Here is a 23,718-nt window from a genome sequence, read left to right as displayed (position 1 = left end):
TTCTAGGCCTCTTAGATGGTCTTCTCGACGTCGAAGCACTCCTCGACGTCAAACTGCGGTGACGGCGAGTGCCTCTAGACGTCGGCTCGTCTCGCCACTGAGAACCTCTCGACGACGACCCTCGACGTCGGTGCAGTGACGGTGAACGCCTCCGACGGCGAACACTCTCTCTCGACGGCGATCTCCCTCGCCGTGTCGACAGCGAGCCCGACTCGGATCTCCTTGGCGTGGACTGTGTTCGCCGTGTCGACGGCGACCCAGATCCTCTCGACGTCAGGTGTCTTCGCCGCCTCGACGGCGAAATAGCTGTCGACGGCGAACAATGTCTTTTTCTCGCCGGCGAACCACTCCTCGACGGCGAACATGTTGGCGCCGTTCCCTGCTTCGACGTCGACGCTCTCGACGTCGTCGGAGATCTATGTCGTTTTTCAGCAGGTCTGGAAGGAGTCATGGAGGAAACAGATTGAGCCCTGGTAGAAGCCTGACCTTCTCCTCGCTCTGTAGTGGAATGGCCACTTTTTCTCCTGTCCTCTCTCGCCTGAAGTCGGATCTTCTCTCTATCACGAAGGGTTCTTCTAGAGAAGGTTTTACAAATGTCACACGACTCCGGTTTGTGGCTGGATGGAAGACAAATTATACAGACCCTATGTGGATCTGTTTTAGCCTTCTTTCTGCCACAAGAAGGACATTTATCAAAAAGTGAAGGCATTTCTAACTCGAAAAACCTCAAAATTCTGTCAGAATTTAACAGAGATCAGTAGAAAATGATCACTCAAAGGTAAAAACGTCGAGTGAAAATGAAATTCAAAAGATATTTCAATGAATTTCTGTCACAAAAAGCTTTGTGAGGTAGAGCTCAATGCTTCAGGGTCCTGTCAGCAGGAGCCGGAAAAAAGAACTGAGGCAACTGCCTGTTGCTGTGCATGATGGGATACAGGAAGACTTTGCTTTCTTAAAGGCACAGCTCTATTTACATTCTGTATAATGGCAGCCTATGGGCTACACTGCCCTGCATTGTTTTATTCTCATCAGAGGTGTAAATAAAGTATGAGAATGTATTTGTTATTACATTTCTAGAATAAATAGGTGTTTGAACATGAATTTACTCTACTATTGATTTTCTTTTCAACAATTTGGCCTGTGTAGCTGTTCACATAGGCTGCACAATGTTATTCTTAAGTGTTTTTTGACAGACCTTTTCTTCAAACGGCTGGTGTTTGCACTTAAGAATATACTTCACATCAGTGCTCCGGGGTCCCCGCAGGCGCGCGGAACTATTCAGTGCTTATGACTATACATGGAAATCCCCTACGAGAGAACGCACCTTCCCCCGTAGGTCGTTCCACCTCTTCCTGATGTCATCCCGATTTCTTGGGTGCTGTCCCACTGCGTAAACCCTGTCCACTATTCTTCGCCATAGCTCCATCTTCCTAGCTATGGAGGTGTGCTGCACCTGTGATCCGAACAGCTGTGGCTCTACCCAGACGATTTCCTCCACCATAACCCTGAGCTCCTCCTCAGAGAACCTGGGGTGTCTTTGCCGTGCCATGGGGTGGTGTGGGTGATGTGTGGGGTGGTGTGTATAGTGATAAGTGGGGTGATATTTAGTGGTGTGTTGTGTGAGGTGCGTGGAAGTTATGTGGGTTATGGTATTGTGTGCCTGTGGATGCTTGGTAGTTGTTTGTGGTGTTTCTCTCTGGCCTTCTTTTGGTATTTTTGGTAGCAAGGGTTTGTGGGTGATAAGGGTGTGTGTTTTATATTGTAATGGGTGTGTGGTGTGTGTATGTGTATCAAGTGTGTGTATTTGGAATTGTCCAATGTGGATGTGTTTTGTAAGAGTGTGTGTATTTTGAGCGCGGCGGTGTGTACCGCCAATGGAATACCGCGGTTGAAAGACCTCCGCGTGGATTCGTGTGTTGTGAAAGTGTGGGCGTATTTCTGTTGGCGTGACGGTGGAGGTTTTGTTTTTGCCAGTTTATCATTGACCTTTGGTGTGGCGGACTTGTGTGCCTGTGAATTTTGGTGGATTCCGTGCGGTGGGTCATAATAGCTATGGCGGAATTCCGCGGCCGTGGCGGTGCGTTGGCGGTCTTCTGCACGGCAGTAAACGGTTTTTACGGCCAATGTTGTAATGAGGGCCTATGTAATGCTGTCTGAAATGTTGATGTTGATTACATTGTTATAATGTTCCTATGTGTTTTATTTTTTTAGGAGATGATTAGCGGACTAAGGTAAGAGTTAGTCTAACCCGATTTCAATGCTGAACTGATAGACACGCTAGACAGTAGGGATTAGAAGATAGTTGCCCTGAAGAAGGCCAGAGGACATACGCCAAGATAATAATTTTCCTGGGGGGTACCGTGGAGATGGCCGAAACGTGTTGCCAGTTCTTATAAGATGCAGGAATCCAATGTAGCTCCACTAGCTACCATTATCACCTTTTAAAAAAAGGGCGTATTCTTTTTAACCCTACCCAGCCTCATCCCTAATAAAGAATAACTTGTGGATGAAAGCTGAGGTAGTTTTAATTTCAATTTTGATTTTACCATACTGGTACCCTACTGACCAGAAGGCAACTTATTTGGATCTCCCTGCCCCATGAGGAGCTAATTCTTCCCGGGGGCTACTGTTAAGACCACCGGGTGAGTACTACCTTAACCCGGCAGGTTGGACTAGTCGATGTTAAAGCATGCCACTATTAAGAGGGTGAGGCTTTTCCATCCATAAATTGGAGACCCCACTAAGGATGGGCATACACACAGGGTGTAGAGCAGGGATGTAAGAGTGGATAAAAATAATCCTGCCCCATTTTTTGTGATTTTGATGTCCTAAATTTATCCTATTGACATCCATTACTCTGGCTCACTAACACACACCATGCATGTACCTTGCAAGGCGCACACATCAACATACTTTACATGCACTCAGAATGTTAGTGCTGTGGACTGGGTAAGTGCATTGAAGTGGAAATTTAAAGTAGGTTAGTAAAGCTCCACTCCAATGACTAAGAAAAAAAAGATCTGGTCACACTATTAATTCTTCAAATATTACATGCCGCCACCACCGCTCCATGTACTAAACCCATGACAAGGTCAACAGTCCATGGTTACCAAATGATGATATGCTTGGGGTGCCCCATTACATGTCCCAGGACAAACTGAGGACCTACTCACGTTAGGGAGAGACCCAGGCCTCTGAGCACACACTACATTAGCATGATTCTAGGGCCTAAAATCAAAAGTTGGGATACCCGATACACGCGGTCAAGCATTCAGGGCAGGGGAACAAGTCTATAAAACATGCAGGGGACAATTCCAGTCCCAAAACCATGAGTTAGCACCTTAAAGATTGTTGTATGGGCTTTGACAATGCTTGTTTTTAAAAATATTTAAAAGCTGCTTTATATGTCTACATATACTCCGTATGTTAATTTGTATAATTTCTATTATGACGCTAATAAAGGTAAATGAGGAAAGAATGTTTACAATACATATATACTTACCCAGAGATGTATTAGAAAGAGCAGTGTGCACAATGAGAAAAATTAATTGAATACAGTTATTTGCATGTACCTTTGAAGAAGCTGAAGGGCACTCTGTGAAGATAAAATTCTTCCAAAACAGGATGCCATAAATGCTTGAATCTCTACCTAAAAAGGATTAATCATATATCTTATGAGTAGACTTCAATCATAACTCAACATTTCTAAGAGGTGAACATAAAACATTTTTTCTATTTTGAAAGTCTAAAAATCAGTTTGCTGCTGCTTTTACTGTCCATGCTTTCCTGTCATAACTTCATTTGTGAAATGCCCGAGAACCAATAAATGCTATTCATTCACTGTTGGTATTGTGCTTATACATTTGCTATGTTATTTCACAGCCAAGAATCTGTGAAGAGTAAGTAGCTATTCTGATGACAGCAGAGACCACAGACTTTGGAGTTTTGTTAGGTGGCTATAGGTTTTCTCTCATTTGTATTCAAGGCTCTTCTAGTTCCCAAGTTAGCTTGTCTCTATTCCCCATACTGTAGATGGGGACTGGTCTTCTAGAATTCATATACTACTTCTAACACTCCTGTAACTGCTCATGTCTTTTTGAAGGTTTTATTATTTTTCCTTAAATACAAAATACAAAAATGAAACAACTCAATGCTGCAAAATACAGCAGCAGAGAGATGTGTTTATTAATACCTCAATCAGGCAGGTTGTGTACTTGATAATGTGTACTTGATAACACCATACAATTCATAAAGACTTTTACATCTAGTGATATAAATCGCTAGCCTTCCCCAGCTGATGCTTAATAAAAAAAAGTTACTGACTTTCTGTAACAATATGTTTGATAGATACATTATTTTCGCACAGATTCCTCACCTTATGAATACTCATTCTAAGCTTTAGACTGGTCCAGGTAACTTTTTTCCAAGCCATGAGTTGTTACCACAGCCAGGTTGTACCACACAACTCCAGCTAATACTCTACCTCCAGATGCGACATCACCAGAATATATTAGGTGTCAAACACTTCAGTAACTTCCTGCTAAGGTTTCGACAAGAGGAACCAACACAATCCAGCAGTGACAAATACAGCACATAACATGTTTACATACCCTGGAATCTCATTAATCACAGCAGTAGCTCAATGGGGAGGAGGGATAGCAGTGAGGACTCTGCTGTATAGGTTATATAACCACCAGAAATATTGTTTCAGAAGGTAAGTAACTTTTCCTTCTAATGAATTAAATTAGCACAGATTATGCACCTTATGAAGGAGTCCCAAAACAGTTTGCTTCCGGAGGTAGAACTGGGTAGGTGCTGAATGTCATGACCATGTTGACTCTGCTCTCAAATCTCACCAGAATGGCTCACAATGAAGGAAAGGAAGTTCAAAACTATTTTTCTTGCCTAAAACGCTATAAATAACTGCTGTCCAAACTATATCGCAAGTCTGTTTGTTCCCTATCAAACATCATGGCCTCTCTGCTCTGCCACCAAAAGGCTACTGACACCACATCAATTCAGATAAAAAACATTTGGCAGCCAAACCCTTATTCATCAAAGTACCTCAACTTATCCCCTCACATTCGAAAAGATCAGTTCAAATTTAGAAAATCCAAGACCCTTGCCTTTTCTATGGCTTTTGGCTAATATTATACCGAGACCATATAAATACACTTCTCTCCAGTCTATCGATCAGATGTCTGAAACTAGGTCTAGGGTCTGACAAATAATACTCAAAGCTTTACCAAGTTTTTACTGATCTTTAGTGGGGCTATTTTTGTTTGAAAGACCCCATTCTACTTTGAGGCTTTCCCAGGTCAAATTTTGCTACTCTGTATACAGGCTGTGAGAATGCTAATTGGTGGCAAGCAGTATGCTAAAAACCAGCTAAAATAAATAAATAATATACATGCTTGAAATGGCTCTTTCTGAAGGGTCATCCCCAAAATCATTGCCTTCCTTCCTTCTACTTTTTTTGCTGTATACATTTTTGTTACCCTTAGGACTTTCACAACTGCTAATCAGTGCTAAAGAGACGGTTCTCTCTCCTTAAAACATGGACCTACTGGCATATATCTAAATGGCATATTGTAGGAGGCTGGCCTGGTTTGTAGTGGTACCAAGGGGTACTTACACTCCGCACCAGGTCCAGTTATCCCTTATTAGTGTAGAAGAGGTGTCTAGCAGCTTAGGCTGATAGAAAAGGTAGCTTAGCAGAGCAGCTTAGGCTGAACTAGGAGACGTGTGAAGCTCCTACTATACCACTGGTGTCATATGCACAATATCATAAGAAAACACAATACACAGATATACTAAAAATAAAGGTACTTTACTTTTATGACAATATGCCAAAAGTATCTCAGTGAGTACCCTCAGTATGAGGATAGCAAATATACACAAGATATATGTACACAATCCCAAAATTATGCAGTAATAGCAATAGAAAACAGTGCAAGCAATGTACAGTCACAATAGATTGCAATGAGAGCACATAGGTATAGGGGCAACACAAACCATATACTCTAGAAGTGGAATTCGAACCACGAATGGACCCCAAACCTATGTGAGCTTGTAGAGGGTCGCTGGGACTGTAAGAAAACAGTGAGGGTTAGAAAAATAGCCCACCCCAAGACCCTGAAATGTGGGTGCAAAGTGCACCTAAGTTCCCCAGAGAGCACAGAAGTCGTGATAGGGGAATTCTGCAAAGAAGACCAACACCAGCAATGCAACAACAATGGATTTCCGGACAAGAGTACCTGTGGAACAAGGGGACCAAGTCCAAGAGTCATGATCAAATCGGGAGTTGGCAGATGCCTGGGAAATGCCAGCTGTGGGTGCAAAGAAGCTGCCACCGGATGGTAGAAGCTGTGGATTCTGCAAGAACAATGAGGACTAGGAACTTCCCCTTTGGAGGATGGATGTCCCACGTCGTGAAGAAGCTTGCAGAGGTGTTTCCGTGCAGAAAGACCGCAAACAAGCCTTGCTAGCTCCAAGGGTCGCGGTTAGGGTTTTTGGATGCTGCTGTGGCCCAGGATGGACCAGGATGTCGCCAAAGGGGACAGAGAGGGTGTCCAGCAAGACAAAGAGCCCACTTAGAAGCAAGCAGCACCCACAGAAGTGCCGGAACAGGCACTACGAAGAAGAGTGAACTGGAGCTCACCCGAAGTCACAAAAGGAGGTCCCACCACGCCGGAGGACATCTCAGGAGGACGTGCACTGCAGGTTGGAGTGTCGGGGACCCAGGCTTGGCTGTGCACAAAGTAAATCCTGGAAGAGTGCACAGGAGCGGGAGCAGCTGCAAATCATGCGGTACCCAGCAATGCAGTCTAGCGTGGGGAGGCAAGGACTTACCTCCACCAAACTTGGACTGAAGAGTCACTGGACTGTGGGAGTCACTTGGACAGAGTTGCTGAGTTCCAGGGACCACGCTCGTCGTGCTGAGAGGGGACCCAGAGGACCGGTGATGCAGTCTTTTGGTGCCTGCGGTTGCAGGGGGAAGATTCCGTCGACCCACGGGAGATTTCTTCGGAGCTTCTAGTGCAGAGAGGAGGCAGACTACCCCCACAGCATGCACCACCAGGAAAGCAGTCGAGAAGGCGGCTGGATCAGCGATACAAGGTTGCAGTAGTCATCTTTGCTACTTTGTTGCGGTTTTGCAGGCGTCCAGAGCAGTCAGCGGTCGATTCCTTGGCAGAAGGTGAAGAGAGAGATGCAGAGGAACTCTGATGAGCTCTTGCATTCGTTATCTAAAGAATTCCCCAAAGCAGAGAGCCTAAATAGCCACAAAAGGAGGTTTGGTTACTTAGGAAGGAGGATAGGCTAGCAACACAGGTAAGAGCCTATCAGAAGGAGTCTCTGACGTCACCTGCTGGCCCTGGCCACTCAGAGCAGTCCAGTGTGCCAGCAGCACCTCTGTTTCCAAGATGGCAGAGGTCTGGAGCACACTGGAGGAGCTCTGGGCACCTCCCAGGGGAGGTGCAGGTCAGGGGAGTGGTCACTCCCCTTTCCTTTGTCCAGTTTCGCGCCAGAGCAGGGCTGGGGGATCCCTGAACCGGTGTAGACTGGCTTATGCAGAGATGGGCACCATCTGTGCCCATCAAAGCATTTCCAGAGGCTGGGGGAGGCTACTCCTCCCCAGCCCTGACACCTTTTTCCAAAGGCAGAGGGTGTAACACCCTCTCTCTGAGGAAGTCCTTTGTTCTGCCTTCCTGGGCCAAGCCTGGCTGGACCCCAGGAGGGCAGAAACCTGTCTGAGGGGTTGGCAGCAGCAGCAGCTGCAGTGAAACCCCGGGAAATGTAGTTTGGCAGTACCCGGGTCTGTGCTAGAGACTCGGGGGATCATGGATGGGGTGACAATTCCATGATCTTAGACATGTTACATGGCCATGTTCGGAGTTACCAGTGTGACGCTATACATATGTCGTGACATATGTATAGTGCACGCGTGTAATGGTGTCCCCGCACTCACAAAGTCCGGGGTATTTACCCTGAACAATGTGGGGGCACCTTGGCTAGTGCCAGGGTGCCCACACACTAAGTAACTTAGCACCCAACCTTTACCAGGTAAAGGTTAGACATATAAGTTACTTAAGTGCAGGTGTAAATGGCTGTGAAATAACGTGGACGTTATTTCACTCAGGCTGCAGTGGCAGGCCTGTGTACGAATTGTCAGAGCTCCCTATGGGTGGCAAAAGAAATGCTGCAGTCCATAGGCATCTCCTGGAACCCCAATACCCTGGGTACCTCAGTACCATATACTAGGAATTATAAGGGTGTTCCAGTATGCCAATGTAAATTGGTGAAATTGGTCACTAGCCTGTTGGTGACAATTTGGAAAGAAATAAGAGAGCATAACCACTGAGGTTCTGGTTAGCAGAGCCTCAGTGAGACAGTTAGCCATAACACAGGTAACACATACAGGGCACACTTATGAGCACTGGGGCCCTGGCTGGCAGGGTCCCAGTGACACATACAACTAAAACAACATATATACAGTGAAATATGGGGGTAACATGCCAGGTCAGATGGTACTTTCCTACACAACCCCCCCCCCCAAACGAAGGACAATAGGACTAGCCATGATCTGATGAGTCTTCATTGTCTAAGTGGAAATATCTGAAGAGTCCATCTGCATTGGCGTGGGTACTCCCAGGTCTATGTTCCACTGTATAGTCCATTCCCTGTAGGGATATGGACCACCTCGACAATTTAGGATTTTCACCTTTCCTTTGTTTTAGCCAAATTAGAGGTTTGTGGTCTGTCTGAACAATGAACTGAGTGCCAAACAGGTATGGCCTCAACTTCTTCAGTGCCCAGACCACAGCAAAGGCCTTCCTCTCTATGGCAGACCAACGCTTTTCTCTAGGGGCAACCTCCTGCTGATAAAAGCAACAGGTTGATCCTGGCCCTGAGAATTAAGTTGTGATAAGACTGCCCCTACCCCTAATTCAGATGCATCAGTTTGGACAATGAATTTTTTCGAGTAACAGGGGCTTTTCAGGACAGGTGCAGAGCACATGGCCTGGTTCAGCTCCTCAAATGCTTTCTGACAGTTTGCTGTCCATAATACCTTTTTAGGCACTTTCTTTGAAGTGAGGTCATTAAGAGGGGCTGCTATGGAGCCATAGTTCTTTTTGAACCTCCTGTAGTACCCAGTGAGGCCTAAAAAGGCTCTCACTTGAGTCTGAGTTGTAGGGGAACCCAATCTATGATAGTTTGGATTTTCCCCTGAAGTGGTGCAATCTGTTCTCCACCTACCAGGTGTCCCAGATAAACCACTTTCCCCTGCCCTATCTGGCACTTTGAAGCCTTGATAGTGAGGCCTGCCTTTTGCAGGGCCTCCAAAACATTCCACAGGTGGACCAGGTGATCATCCCAGGTGGAGCTAAAGATAGCTATATCATCTAGATATGCTTCACTAAAAGCCTCTAACCCTTGCAGGACTGTATTCACCAACCTCTGAAAAGTGGCAGGTGCATTTTTCAAACCAAAGGGCATTACTGTGAATTGGTAGTGCCCTCCAATGGTAGAAAATTCAGTTTTTGCTTTAGCATCCTCTGATAACTTGATCTGCCAATACCCTGCAGTCAAATCAAAGGTGCTTAGATACTTGGCAGATGCCAGTGTATCTATTAGCTCATCTGCCCTGGGTATAGGGTGAGCATCGGTTTTAGTTACCTGGTTGAGACCTCTGTAGTCAACACACAATCTCATTTTCCTTTTCCCATTTTTGTAATGAGGCTTTGGTACAAGTACCACAGGAGAGGCCCATGGACTTTCAGAGTGCTCAACCACTCCCAGTACCAGCATTTTCTGAACCTCTTGTTTTATGCAGTCTCTGACATGGTCAGGCTGCCTATAGATCTTACTTTTGACAGGCAAACTGTCTCCAGTATCTATAGTGTGCTCACACCAAGAAGTGGTGCCTGGCACAGTAGAGAAGAGTTCAGAAAACTGACCCAGGAGATTTATGCAGTGGTCTTTCTGCTCAGCAGTAAGACAATCTGCTAGGACTATACCTTCCACTAGAGCATCTTGTTCTGTGGAAGAGAAGGGATCAGGGAGAGGGTCACTCTCTTCTTCCTGTCCTTCATCTGTTGGCATGAGCAGGGTGAGATCAGCCCTGTCATAGTAGGGTTTCAGGCGATTGACATGGAGCACCCTAAGGGGACTCCTGGCAGTGCCTAAGTCAACCAAGTAGGGGACTTCTCCCTTTTTTCTCAACAATAATGTGGGGACCACTCCATTTGTCTTGGAGTGCTCTTGGGGCCACAGGCTCCAAGACCCACACTTTCTGCACTGGTTGGTACTGAATCAGAACAGCCTTCTGGTCATGCCATTGCTTTTGGAGCTCTTGGCTGGCCTGAAGGTTTTTACTGGCCTTTTTCATGTACTCAGCCATTCTGGATCTTAGGCCAAGTACATAGTCCACTATGTCTTGCTTAGGAGCTTTTAAAGGTTGTTCCCAACCGTCCTTCACAAGTGTTAGAGGACCTCTTACAGGGTGTCCAAATTGGAGTTCAAAGGGGCTGAAGCCCACTCCTTTTAGGGGTACCTCCCTGTAAGCAAAAAGGAGGCAAGGTAACAGGACATCCCATCTCCTCCGGAGTTTTTCAGGGAGTCCCATTATCATTCCTTTGAGAGTTTTAGTAAACCTCTCAACCAGTCCATTTGTTTGTGGATGATAGGGTGTGGTGAACTTGTATGTCACACCACATTCCTTCCACAAGGCCTTTAAGTAAGCAGACATGAAGTTGCTACCCCTGTCTTATACCACCTCTTTTGGGAAGCCCACCCTGGAAAAGATTCCCAGGAGGGCCTTTGCCACTGCAGGAGCTGTAGTGGTCCTTAGAGGAATTGCTTCAGGATATCTGGTGGCATGGTCCACTACCACCAATATAAACCTATTGCCTGAAGCAGTAGGAGGGTCAAGGGGGCCAACTATGTCAACCCCTACCCTTTCAAAGGGAACCCCAACCACAGGCAGTGGAATAAGGGGTGCCTTTGGGGTGCCACCTGTTTTGCCACTGGCTTGACAGGTGACACAGCACTTACAAAATTCCTTTGTGTCCTCTGACATTCTAGGCCACTGACACAAGGGAACAAGCCTGTCCCATGTTTTCATTTGTCCCAAATGTCCAGCCAAGGGAATGTTGTGGGCTAGAGTTAGGAGGAACTCTCTGTATTGCAAGGGAATGACCAGTCTCCTGGCTGCTCCAGGTTTAGGGTCCCTTGCCTCAGTATACAAGAGGTTGTCCTCCCAGTAAACTCTGTGAGAGTCACTGACATCCCCATTTTGCTGTTTGACAGCTTGCTGTCTTAGACACTCTAGTGTGGGACAGGTCTGCTGTGCCACACTCAGCTCCTCCCTGGCAGGCCCCCCTCCACCCAAAAGCTCAGCAGTGTCTGCTTCCAGCTCCTCTGGTGTAGGTTCTGCACAGGGTGGAAATTCTTCTTCCTCAGAAGTTGAATCCACTGTAGAGAGAGGGATAGTAGGTAGTGTTTTACCTTTACTAACCCTAGCTTTAGGGAGCACTTGGTCCATTGTTCCAGGATCCAAGTCACCCTGTCCTTTTTGCTTTTTGGCCTGAGCCCTTGTCAAAGCAAAAATATGCCCAGGAATGCCCAGCATTGCTGCATGAGCCTCCAACTCCACTTCTGCCCAAGCTGGTGTGTCTAAATCATTCCCTAGTAGACAGTCTACAGGTAAATCTGAGGCAACCACAACTTTCTTTGGACTAGTAACCCTCCCACCCCCCCAGTTGAGATTCACAACAGCCATGGGGTGGCTAAGAGTGTTGTTATGAGCATCAGTCACTTGGTACTGGTGACCAAGTAGGTGTTGTTCAGGGTGGACCAGTTACTCTATTACCATGGTAACACTGGCACCTGTGTCCCTGTAGGCCTGAACCTCAACACCATTTATTAGGGGAAGATGCTTGTACGTATCCATATTAAGGGGACAAGCAATCAATGTGGCCAAATCAATGGCCCCCTCAGAGACTAACACAGCCTCTGTGGTCTCCCTAACAAGACCACCCCCAACTAAATTACCAAAAGTGAGCCCAGCTACTCCCTTGGATTGGCTATTAGTAGGTTTGCTCCCACCACCACTGCTATTACTAGGGGCACTAGGTGTAGCAGTAGGGGTTGTGGTAGTGGGAGGCTTGGTGCTTTTCTTTGGACAACTGGGATCAGTTGTCCAATGGCCTTTTACTTTACATAAATAGCACCATGGTTTCTTTACTTGATTAGAAGAGGATTTGGGCCCACCACCCCCACCCAAGTGTTTTTGTGGGCCTGATGAAGACTCATTTTTAGATTTGTCCCCACCCTTGTCTGAAGATTTACCATCCTTCTTCTTGCCATCCTTGTCACCCCCTGTATGAACTTTTCTGTTCACTCTTGTTCTGACCCATTTGTCTGCCTTCTTTCCCAATTCTTGGGGAGAGGTCAGATCTGAGTCCACTAGATACTGGTGCTTCAAATCAGACACACAATTATTAAGAATATGCTCTCTCAGGATTAAGTTATACAGGCTTTCATAGTCAGAAACTTTACTGCCATGTAACCACCCCTCCAAGGCCTTCACTGAATGGTCAACAAAGTCTACCCAGTCTTGTGAAGACTCCTTTTTGGCTTATCTGTACTTGATCCTGTACTGTTCCGTGGTTAAGCCATAACCATCTAGGAGTGCATTCTTAAGAACTGTAAAATTATTGGCATCACTTTCCTTAACAGTAAGGAGCCTATCCCTACGCTTTCCACTGAAAGATAGCCATAGGATAGCAGCCCACTGCCTTTGAGGGACCCCCTGTACAACACAGGCCCTCTCAAGTGCAGAAAACTACTTGTTAATGTCATCCCCCTCCTTGTAAGGGGGAACTATCTTGTGCAGATTCCTAGAATCATGCTCTTTTACAGGATTACTATCTGCAATACTGCTGCTGCCACCATGGGGTCCAAACCCCAACCTCTGCCTTTCTTTTTCTAAGTCAAATGCTTCCCTGTCTAGATCCAGCTGTTGCTTTTTCAGCTTCAGCCTGGACACTTCCACTTTCAATCTACTGAGTTCCCTTTCTAACACTCTGTCTTCAGGGTGGGTGGGTTGGGCATGCCTTGACACAGAAGAATTGTGTGAATGAACAGAGGGAGACCTGTCCCTAACAGATGGCACTCTAACATTCTGGCCTAAAGGAGTAATTTCCCTACTGTGATGTGAACTCACATCAGTACCAGCCCTGCTAGGTGGCCTGCTAAGGGGCAGGTTGGGAAGGTTCCCTTCTAACACTTTTACTGGGGCTGCCCCAGAATCAGAGTGTGAACCATCCGCTAATCTCTCACCAGATGTGCCAGCTATGGTCTTATCATGTTCAATTAGCATATTAACTAACAATTCTCTAGAGGGATTCTTCCCTACCCCTAAACCTCTATCAATACAGAGATTCCTTGCACTTTTCCAGCTAAGGTGGTCATAAGTAGTGCTGGTCAGATCCAGAGTTTGACCTGTACCAGACATGATAGAAAAAGGTTTAAGGGACAGAAAAAGAAAGAAAAAGTTTCAGAACTTTTTAAGGAACAGAAAAAAAAAACTTTTTCAACTTTTAAGAACTTTTTGAAAGTTTTAGAGGTACTTTTCAGCACTTAGCAAAGGAGTAAGAGAAGAAAAGCAAAACTTTTTGGTTAGGTGTGCATACACTGAACTTGTTTTGTATATTTTTCTCTTATGAAAAGTACAAAATGACAAAGTGGTAAGTAATTGGAAGTACTTATCCCACCGCTGCACAACCAATGTAGGAGGCTGGCCTGGTTTGTAGTGGTACCAAGGGGTACTTACACTGTGCACCAGGTCCAGTTATCCCTCATTAGTGTAGAAGAGGTGTTGCTAGCAGCTTAGGCTGATAGAAGGTAGCTATGGCAAAGCAGCTTAGGCTGAACTAGGAGACATGTAAAGCTCCTACTATACCACTGGTGTCATATGCACAATATCATAAGAAAACACAATACACAGAAGTACTAAAAATAAAGGTACTTTATTTTTATGACAATATGCCAAAGTATCTCAGTGAGTACCCTCAGTATGAGGATAAGATATATACACAAGATATATGTACACAAACCAAAATTATGCAGGTAATAGCAAAAAAAGTAATGCAAGCAGTGTAGAATTACAACAGATTGCAATAGGAGCACGTAGGTATAGGGGCAACAGAAACCATATACTCCAAAAGTGGAATGCGAACCACGAATGGACCCCAAACCTATGTGAGCTTGTAGAGGGTCGCTGGGACTGTAAGAAAACAGTGAGGGTTAGAAAAATAGCCCACCCCAAGACCCTGAAAAGTGGGTGCAAAGTGCACCTAAGTTCCCCAGAGAGCACAGAAGTCGTGATAGGGGGATTCTGCAGGAAGAACAAACAACAGCAATGCAACAACAGTGGATTTCCGGACCTGAGTACCTGTAAGACAAGGGGACCAAGTCCAATAGTCGCGACAGTCTCGAGAGTGGGCAGGAGCCCAAGAAATGCCAGCTGAGGGTGCAAGGAAGCTGCCAGCTGTTGGAAGAAGCTTGGAGTTCTGCAAGAAAGAAGAGGACTAGGAACTTCCCCTTTTGAGGATGGATGTCACACGTCGCGATGAAGCTTGCAGAGGTGGTCCCACGCAGAAAGACCACAAACAAGCCTTGCTAGCTGCAAGGGTGGCGGTTAGGGTTTTTGGATGCTGCTGTGGCCCAGGAGGGACCAGGATGTCACCACTTGGAGGAGGAGACAGAGGTAGTTCCCAGCAAGTCAGGGAGCCCTCACAGAAGCAGGCAGCACCCGCAGAAGTACCTGAACAGGCTCTTAGAAGAAGAATGAACCAGAGTCCATGCGAAGTCACAAAAGGGAGTCCCACGACGCCGGAGGACAACTCAGAATTTTGTGCACTGCAGGTTAGAGTGTCGGGGACCCAGGCTTGGCTGTGCACAAAGAAAATCCTGGAAGAGTGCACAGGAGCCGGAGCAGCTGCAAATCATGCGGTACCCAGCAATGCAGTCTAGCGTGGGGAGACAAGGACTTACCTCCACCAAACTTGGACTGAAGAGTCACTGGACTGTGGGAGTCACTTGGACAGAGTTGCTGAGTTCCAGGGACCACGTTCGTCGTGCTGAGAGGGGACCCAGAAGACTGGTGATGCAGTCTTTTGTTGCCTGCGGTTGCAGGGGGAAGATTCCGTCGACCCACAGGAGATTACTTCAGAGCTACCGGTGAAAGAAGGAGGCAGGCTACCCCCAGAGCATGCACCACCTGGAAACAGTCGAGAAAGCCGGCAGGATGAAGCGATACAAGGTCGCTAGTAGTCGTCTTGCTACTTTGTCGCGGTTTCGCAGGCGTCCTGAGCAGTCAGTGGTCGATCCTTTGGCAGAAGGTGAAGAGGGAGATGCAGAGGAACTCTGGTAAGCTCTTGCATTCGTTATCTGGCGAGGTCCCCAAAGCAGAGACCCTAAATAGCAAGAAAAGGAGGTTTGGCTACCTAGGAAGGAGGATTGGCTACCAAGAGAAGTAAGAGCCTATCAGAAGGAGCCTCTGACGTCACCTGCTGGCACTGGCAACTCAGAGCAATCCAGTGTGCCACAAACACCTCTTTTTCCAAGATGGCAGAGGTCTGGGACACATTGGAGGAGCTCTGGGCACCTCCCCTGGGAGGTGTAGGTCAGGGGAGTGGTCACTCCCCTTTCCTTTGCCCAGTTTCACGCCAGAGCAGGGCTGGGGGATCCCTAAACCAGTGCAGACTGGCTTATGCAGAGATGGGCACCATCTGTGCACATCAAAGCATTTCCAGAGGCTGGGGGAGGCTACTCCTCCCCAGCCTTCACACCTATTTCCAAAGGGAGAGGGTGTTACACCCTCTCTCAGAGGAAATCCTTTGTTCTGCCTTCCTGGGCCAGGGCTGCCTGGACTGCAGGAGGGCAGAAACCTGTCTGAGGGGTTGGCAGCAGCAGCAGCTGTAGTGGAGACAACGGAAAGTCAGTTTGGCAGTACCCGGGTTCTGTGCTAGAGACCCGGGGGATCATGGAATTGTCTCCCCAATGCCAGAATGGCATTGGGATGACAATTCCATGATCTTAGACATGTTACATGGCCATGTTCGGAGTTACCATTGTGACGCTGTGCATAGGTAGTGACCTATGTACAGTGCACACGTGTAATGGTGTCCCCACACTCACAAAGTGCAGGGAATTTGCCCTGAACGATGTGGGGGCACCTTGGCTAGTGCCAGGGTGCCCACACACTAAGTAACTTAGCACCCAACCTTTACCAGGTAAAGGTTAGACATATAGGTGACTTATAAGTTACATAAGTGCAGTGGTAAATGGCTGTGAAATAACGTGGACGTTATTTGACTCAGGCTGCACTGGCAGGCCTGTGTAAGAATTGTCAGATCTCCCTATGGGTGGCACAAGAAATGCTGCAGCCCATAGGGATCTCCTGGAACCCCAATACCCTGGGTACCTTAATACCATATTCTAGGGAATTATATGGGTGTTCCAGTATGCCAATGTAAATTGGTGAAATTGGTCACTAGCCTGTTAGTGACAATTTGGAAAGAAATGAGAGAGCATAACCACTGAGGTTCTGGATAGCAGAGCCTCAGTGAGACAGTTAGTCATAACACAGGTAACACATACAGGGCACACTTATGAGCACTGGGGCCCTGGCTGGCAGGGTCCCAGTGACACATACAACTACAACAACATATATACAGTGAAATATGGTGGTAACATGCCAGGCAAGATGGTACTTTCCTACACAACACCCCCCCCCCCAAACGAAGGACAATAAGACTAGCCATGACCTGATGAGTGTTCATTGTCTAAGTGGAAATATCTGGAGAGTCCATCTGCATTGGAGTGGGTACTTCCAGGTCTATGTTCCACTGTATAGTCCATTCCCTGTAGGGATATGGACCACCTCGACAATTTAGGATTTTCACCTTTCCTTTGTTTTAGCCAAAGTAGAGGTTTGTGGTCTGTCTGAACAATGAACTGAGTGCCAAACAGGTATGGCCTCAACTTCTTCAGTGCCCAGACCACAGCAAAGGCCTCCCTCTCTATGGCAGACCAACGCTTTTCTTTAGGGGTCAACCTCCTGCTGATAAAAGCAACAGGTTGATCCTGGCCCTCAGAATTAAGTTGTGATAAGACTGCCCCTACCCCTAATTGTTTGGAGTAACAGGGGCTTTTCAGGACAGGTGCAGAGCACATGGCCTGCTTCAGCTCCTCAAAAGCTTTCTGACAGTTTTTTCTTAGATGTGAGGTCATTAAGAGGGGCTGCAATGGAGCCATAGTTCTTTATGAACCTCCTGTAGTACCCAGTGAGGCCTAAGAAGGCTCTCACTTGAGTCTGAGTTGTAGGGCGAACCCAATCTATAATAGTTTGAATTTTCCCCTGAAGTGGTGCAATCTGTTCTCCGCCTACCAGGTGTCCCAGATAAACCACTTTCCCCTGCCCTATCTGGCACTTTGAAGCCTTGATAGTGAGGCCTGCCTTTTGCAGGGCCTCCAAAACTTTCCATAGGTGGACCAGGTGATCATCCCAGCTGGAGCTAAAGACAGCTATATCATCTAGATATGCTGCACTAAAAGCTTCCAGCCCTTGCAGGACTGTGTTCACCAACCTTTGAAAAGTGGCAGGTGCATTTTTCAATCCAAAAGGCATTACTGTGAATTGGAAATGGCCTAAAAAGGTTGAAAATGCAGTTTTTCTTTTGCATCTTCTGATAACTTGATCTGCCAATACCCTGCAGTCAAATCAAAAGTGCTTAGATACTTGGCAGATGCCAGTGTATCTATTAGCTCATCTGCCCTGGGTATAGGGTGAGCATCAGTTTTGGTTACCTGGTTGAGACCTCTGTAGTCAACACAAAATCTCATTTTCCTTTTACCATCTTTGGAATGAGGTTTTGGTACAAGTACCACAGGAGAGGCCCATGGACTTTCAGCGTGCTCAACCACTCCCAGTTCAAGCATTTTCTGCACCTCTTGCTTTATGCAGTCTCTGACATGGTCAGGCTGCCTATAGATCTTACTTTTGACAGGCAAGCTGTCTCCAGTATCTATAGTGTGCTCACACCAAGAAGTGGTGCCTGGCACAGTAGAGAAGAGTTCAGAAAACTGACCCAGGAGATTTATGCAGTGGTCTTTCTGCTCAGCAGTAAGACAATCTGCCAGTACTACACCTTCCACTAGAGCATCTTGTTCTGTGGAAGAGATGAGATCAGGGAGAGGGTCACTCTCTTCTTCCTGTCCCTCATCTGTTACCATGAGCAGGGTGAGATCAGCCCTGTCATAGTAGGGTTTCAGGCGATTGACATGGAGCACCATAAGGGGACTCCTGGCAGTGCCTAAGTCAACTAAGTAGGTGACTTCACCCTTTATCCAACAATTATGTGGGGTCCACTCCATTTGTCTTGGAGTGCTCTTGTGGCCACAGGCTCCAAGACCCACACTTTCTGCCCTGGTTGGTACTGAACCAAAACAGCCTTCTGGTCATGCCATTGCTTTTGGAGCTCTTGGCTGGCCTGAAGGTTTTTACTGGCCTTTTTCATGTACTCAGCCATCCTAGATCTTAGGCCAAGTACATTGTGTAGGAAAGTACCATCTTGCCTGGCATGTTACCCCCACTTTTCACTGTATATATGTTGTTTTAGTTGTATGTGTCACTGGGACCTTGCCAGCCAGGGCCCCAGTGCTCATAAGTGTGCCCTGAATGTGTTACCTGTGTTATGACTAACTGTCTCACTGAGGCTCTGCTATCCAGAACCTCAGTGGTTATGCTCTCTCATTTCTTTCCAAATTGTCACTAACAGGATAGTGACCAATTTCACCAATTCACATTGGCATACTGGAACACCCTTATAATTCCCTAGTATATGGTACTGAGGTACCCAGGGTATTGGGGTTCCAGGCGATCCCTATGGGCTGCAGCATTTCTTTTGCCACCCATAGGGAGCTCTGACAATTCTTACACAGGCCTGCCACTGCAGCCTGAGTGAAATAATGCACACATTATTTCAAAGACATTTTCACTGCACTTAAGTAACTTATAAGTCACCTATATGTCTAACCTTTACCTAGTAAAGGTTGGGTGCTAAGTTACTTGGTGCGTGGGCACCCTGGCACTAGCCAAGGTGCTCCCACATTGTTCAGGGCAAATTCCCCAGACTTTGTGAGTGCGGGGACACCATTACACGTGTGCACTATGCATAGGTCAATACCTATGTATAGCTTCACAATGGTAACTCCGTATATGGCCATGTAACATGTCAAAGATCATGGAATTGCCCCCTCTATGCCATCCTGGCATTGTTGGCACAATCCCATGATCCCATGGGTCTCTAGCACAGACCCGGGTACTGCCAAACTGCCTTTTCAGGGGTTTCACTGCAGCTGCTGCTGCTGCCAACCCCTCAGACAGGTTTCTACCCTCCTGGGGTCCAGCCAGGCTTGGCCCAGGAAGGCAGAACAAAGGACTTCCTCAGAGAGAGGGTTTTACACCCTCTCCCTTTGGAAAAAGGTGTTAAGGCAGGGGAGGAGAAGCCTCCCCCAGCCTCTGGAAATGCTTTCATGGGCACAGATGGTGCCCATTTCTGCATAAGCCAGTCTACACCGGTTCAGGGACCCCTCAGCCCTGCTCTGGCGTGAAACTGGACAAAGGAAAGGGGAGTGACCACTCCCCTGACCTGCACCTCCCCTGGGAGGTGCCCAGAGCTCCTCCAGTGTGCTCCAGACCTCTGCCATCTTGGAACCAGAGGTGCTGCTGGCACACTGGACTGCTCTGAGTGGCCAGGGCCAGCAGGTGACGTCAGAGACTCCTTCTGATAGGCTCCTTCAGGTGTTGCTAGCCTATCCTCTCTCCTAAGTAGCCAAACCCTCTTTTCTGGCTATTTAGGGTCTCTGCTTTGGGGAATTCTTAGGGTCTCTGCTTTGGGGAATTCCTTAGATAACGAATGCAAGAGCTCATCAGAGTTCCTCTGCATCTCTCTCTTCACCTTCTGCCAAGGAATCGACTGCTGACCGTGCTGGAAGCCTGCAAAACTGCAACAAAGTAGCAAAGATGACTACTGCGACCTTGTAACGCTGATCCTGCCGCCTTCTCGACTGTTTTCCTGGTGGTGCATGCTGTGGAGGTAGTCTGCCTCCTCTCTGCACTAGAAGCTCTGAAGAAATCTCCCGTGGGTTGACGGAATCGTCCCCCTGCAACCGCAGGCACCAAAGAACTGCATCACCGGTCCCCTGCGTCTCCTCTCAGCACGACGAGCGAGGTCTCTTGAATCCAGCAACTCTGTTCAAGTGACTCCCACAGTCCAGTGACTCTTCAGTCCAAGTTTGGTGGAGGTAAGTCCTTGCCTCCCCACGCCAGACTGCATTGCTGGGAACCGCGTCTTTTGCAGCTACTCCGGCCTCTGTGCACTTCCGGCGGAAATCCTTTGTGCACAGCCAAGCCTGGGTCCACGGCACTCTAACCTGCATTGCACGACCTCCTGAGTTGTCCTCCGGCGGCGTGGGACTCTCTTGTGCAACTTCGGTTGAGCACCGTTTCACTCCACTTCGTAGTGCCTGTTTTGGCACTTCTCCGGGTGCTGCTTGCTTCTGAGAGGGCTGTAGGAAAGTACCATCTTGCCTGGCATGTTACCCCCATTTTTCACTGTATATTTGTTGTTTTAGTTGTATGTGTCACTGGGACCCTGGTAACCCAGGGCCCCAGTGCTCATAAGTGTGCCTGAATGTGTTACCTGTGTAGTGACTAACTGTCTCACTGAGGCTCTGCTAATCAGAACCTCAGTGGTTATGCTCTCTCATTTCTTTCCAAATTGTCACTAACAGGCTAGTGACCATTTTACCAATTTACATTGGCTTACTGAAACACCCTTATAATTCCCTAGTATATGGTACTGAGGTACCCAGGGTATTGGGGTTCCAGGAGATCCCTATGGGCTGCAGCATTTCGTTTGCCTCCCATAGGGAGCTCTGACAATTCTTACACAGGCCTGCCACTGCAACCTGAGTGAAATAACGTCCACGTTATTTCACAGCCATTTTACACTGCACTTAAGTAACTTATAAGTCACCTATATGTCTAACCTTTACCTGGTAAAGGTTAGGTGCAAAGTTACTTAGTGTGAGGGCACCCTGGCACTAGCCAAGGTGCCCCCACATTGTTCAGAGCCAATTCCCTGAACTTTGTGAGTGCGGGGACACCATTACACGCGTGCACTACATATAGGTCACTACCTATATGTAGCTTCACAATGGTAACTCCGAATATGGCCATGTAACATGTCTATGATCATGGAATTGCCCCCTCTATGCCATCCTGGCATAGTTGGCACAATCCCATGATCCCAGTGGTCTGTAGCACAGACCCTGGTACTGCCAAACTGCCCTTCCTGGGGTTTCACTGCAGCTGCTGCTGCTGCCAACCCCTCAGACAGGCATCTGCCCTCCTGGGGTCCAGCCAGGCCTGGCCCAGGATGGCAGAACAAAGAACTTCCTCTGAGAGAGGGTGTGACACCCTCTCCCTTTGGAAAATGGTGTGAAGGCAGGGGAGGAGTAGCCTCCCCCAGCCTCTGGAAATGCTTTATTGGGCACAGATGTGCCCAATTCTGCATAAGCCAGTCTACACCGGTTCAAGGGACCCCTTAGCCCTGCTCTGGCGCGAAACTGGACAAAGGAAAGGGGAGTGACCACTCCCCTGACCTGCACCTCCCCTGAGAGGTGTCCAGAGCTCCTCCAGTGTGCTCCAGACCTCTGCCATCTTGGAAACAGAGGTGCTGCTGGCACACTGGACTGCTCTGAGTGGCCAGTGCCACCAGGTGACGTCAGAGACTCCTTCTGATAGGCTCCTTCAGGTGTTGCTAGCCTATCCTCTCTCCTAGGTAGCCAAACCCTCTTTTCTGGCTATTTAGGGTCTCTGTCTCTGGGGAAACTTTAGATAACGAATGCAAGAGCTCATCTGAGTTTCTCTGCATCTCTCTCTTCACCTTCTGCTAAGGAATCGACTGCTGACCGCGCTGGAAGCCTGCAAACCTGCAACATAGTAGCAAAGACGACTACTGCAACTCTGTAACGCTGATCCTGCCGCCTTCTCGACTGTTTTCCTGCTTGTGCATGCTGTGGGGGTAGTCTGCCTCCTCTCTGCACCAGAAGCTCCGAAGAAATCTCCCGTGGGTCGACGGAATCTTCCCCCTGCAACCGCAGGCACCAAAAAGCTGCATTACCGGTCCCTTGGGTCTCCTCTCAGCATGACGAGCGAGGTCCCTCGAATCCAGTGACTCTGTCCAAGTGACCCCCACAGTCCAGTGACTCTTCAGTCCAAGGTTGGTGGAGGTAAGTCCTTGCCTCACCTCGCTGGGCTGCATTGCTGGGAACCACGACTTTTGCAGCTACTCCGGCCCCTGTGCACTTCCGGCAAAAATCCTTTGTGCACAGCCAAGCCTGGGTCCACGGCACTCTAACCTGCATTGCACGTCTTTCTAAGTTGGTCTCCGGCGACGTGGGACTCCTTTGTGCGACTTCGGGTGAGCACCGTTTCACGCATCCTCGTAGTGCCTGTTTCTGGCACTTCTCCGGGTGCTACCTGCTGTTGAGAGGGCTCTTTGTCTTGCTCGACGTCCTCTCTCTCTCCTGGTCCAATTTGCCACCTCCTGGTCCCTCCAGGGCCACAGCAGCGTCCAAAAACGCTAACCGCATGATTTGCAGCTAGCAAGGCTTGTTGGCATTCTTTTGGCAGGAAAACACTTCTGCACGACTGTCCACGGCGAGAGGGATCCGTCCACCAAAGGGAAAGTCTCTAGCCCTTTTCGTTCCTGCAGAAACATCAGCTTCTTCAGTCCAGTAGAAGCTTCTTTGCATCCACAGCTGGCATTTCCTGGGCATATGCCCATCTCCGACTTGCTTGTGACTTTTGGACTTGGTCCCCTTGTTCCACAGGTACCCTAGATTGGAAATCCACAGTTGTTGCATTGTTGGTTTGTGTCTTTCCTGCATTATTCCTCTAACACGACTTCTTTGTCCTTAGGGGAACTTTAGTGCACTTTGCACTCACTTTTCAGGGTCTTGGGGTGGGCTATTTTTCTAACCCTCACTGTTTTCTTACAGTCCCAGCGACCCTCTACAAGGTCACATAGGTTTGGGGTCCATTCGTGGTTCGCATTCCACTTTTGGAGTATATGGTTTGTGTTGCCCCTATCCCTATGTGTCTCCATTGCATCCTATTGTAACTATACATTGTTTGCACTGTTTTCTAAGACTATACTGTATATTTTTGGTATTGTGTACATATATCTTGTGTATATTTGCTATCCTCATACTGAGGGTACTCACTGAGATACTTTGGCATATTGTCATAAAAATAAAGTACCTTTATTTTTAGTATATCTGTGTATTGTGTTTTCTTATGATATTGTGCAAGTGACACTAGTGGTACTGTAGGAGCTTCACTCGTCTCCTAGTTCAGCCTAAGCTGCTCTGCTAAGCTACCATTATCTATCAGCCTAAGCTGCTAGACACCCTAGACACTAATAAGGGATACCTGGGCCTAGTGCAAGGTGTAAGTACCCCTTGGTACTCACTACAAGCCAGTCTAGCCTCCTACACATAGTCCACTATGTCTTGCTTTGGAGCTTTTAAAGGTTGTTCCCAACCCTCCTTAACAAGTGTTAGGGGACCTCTCACAGG

The 23,718-nt window shown here is 47.6% G+C and overlaps 1 protein-coding gene across 1 annotated transcript in view; it reads right to left on the bottom strand.

Annotated features, from left to right (window-relative positions):
• The window catches only part of DNAH8 (dynein axonemal heavy chain 8), a 9,979,189-nt gene that overhangs the window by 8,336,976 nt on the left and 1,618,495 nt on the right, over positions 1 to 23,718 (bottom strand). Inside the window, exon 11 of the mRNA XM_069236651.1 lies at positions 3,573 to 3,649. Within this exon, the coding sequence (XP_069092752.1) occupies positions 3,573 to 3,649 (77 nt within the window). The remainder of the gene's footprint in view (positions 1 to 3,572; positions 3,650 to 23,718) is intronic.

This window comes from Pleurodeles waltl, chromosome 5 (assembly GCF_031143425.1).
Source record: "Pleurodeles waltl isolate 20211129_DDA chromosome 5, aPleWal1.hap1.20221129, whole genome shotgun sequence".
Classification (NCBI taxonomy): Eukaryota; Metazoa; Chordata; class Amphibia; order Caudata; family Salamandridae; genus Pleurodeles; species Pleurodeles waltl.
The sequence above is the reverse complement of the archived record's forward strand: the minus strand, read 5'-3'. Positions and strand labels throughout refer to the sequence as shown.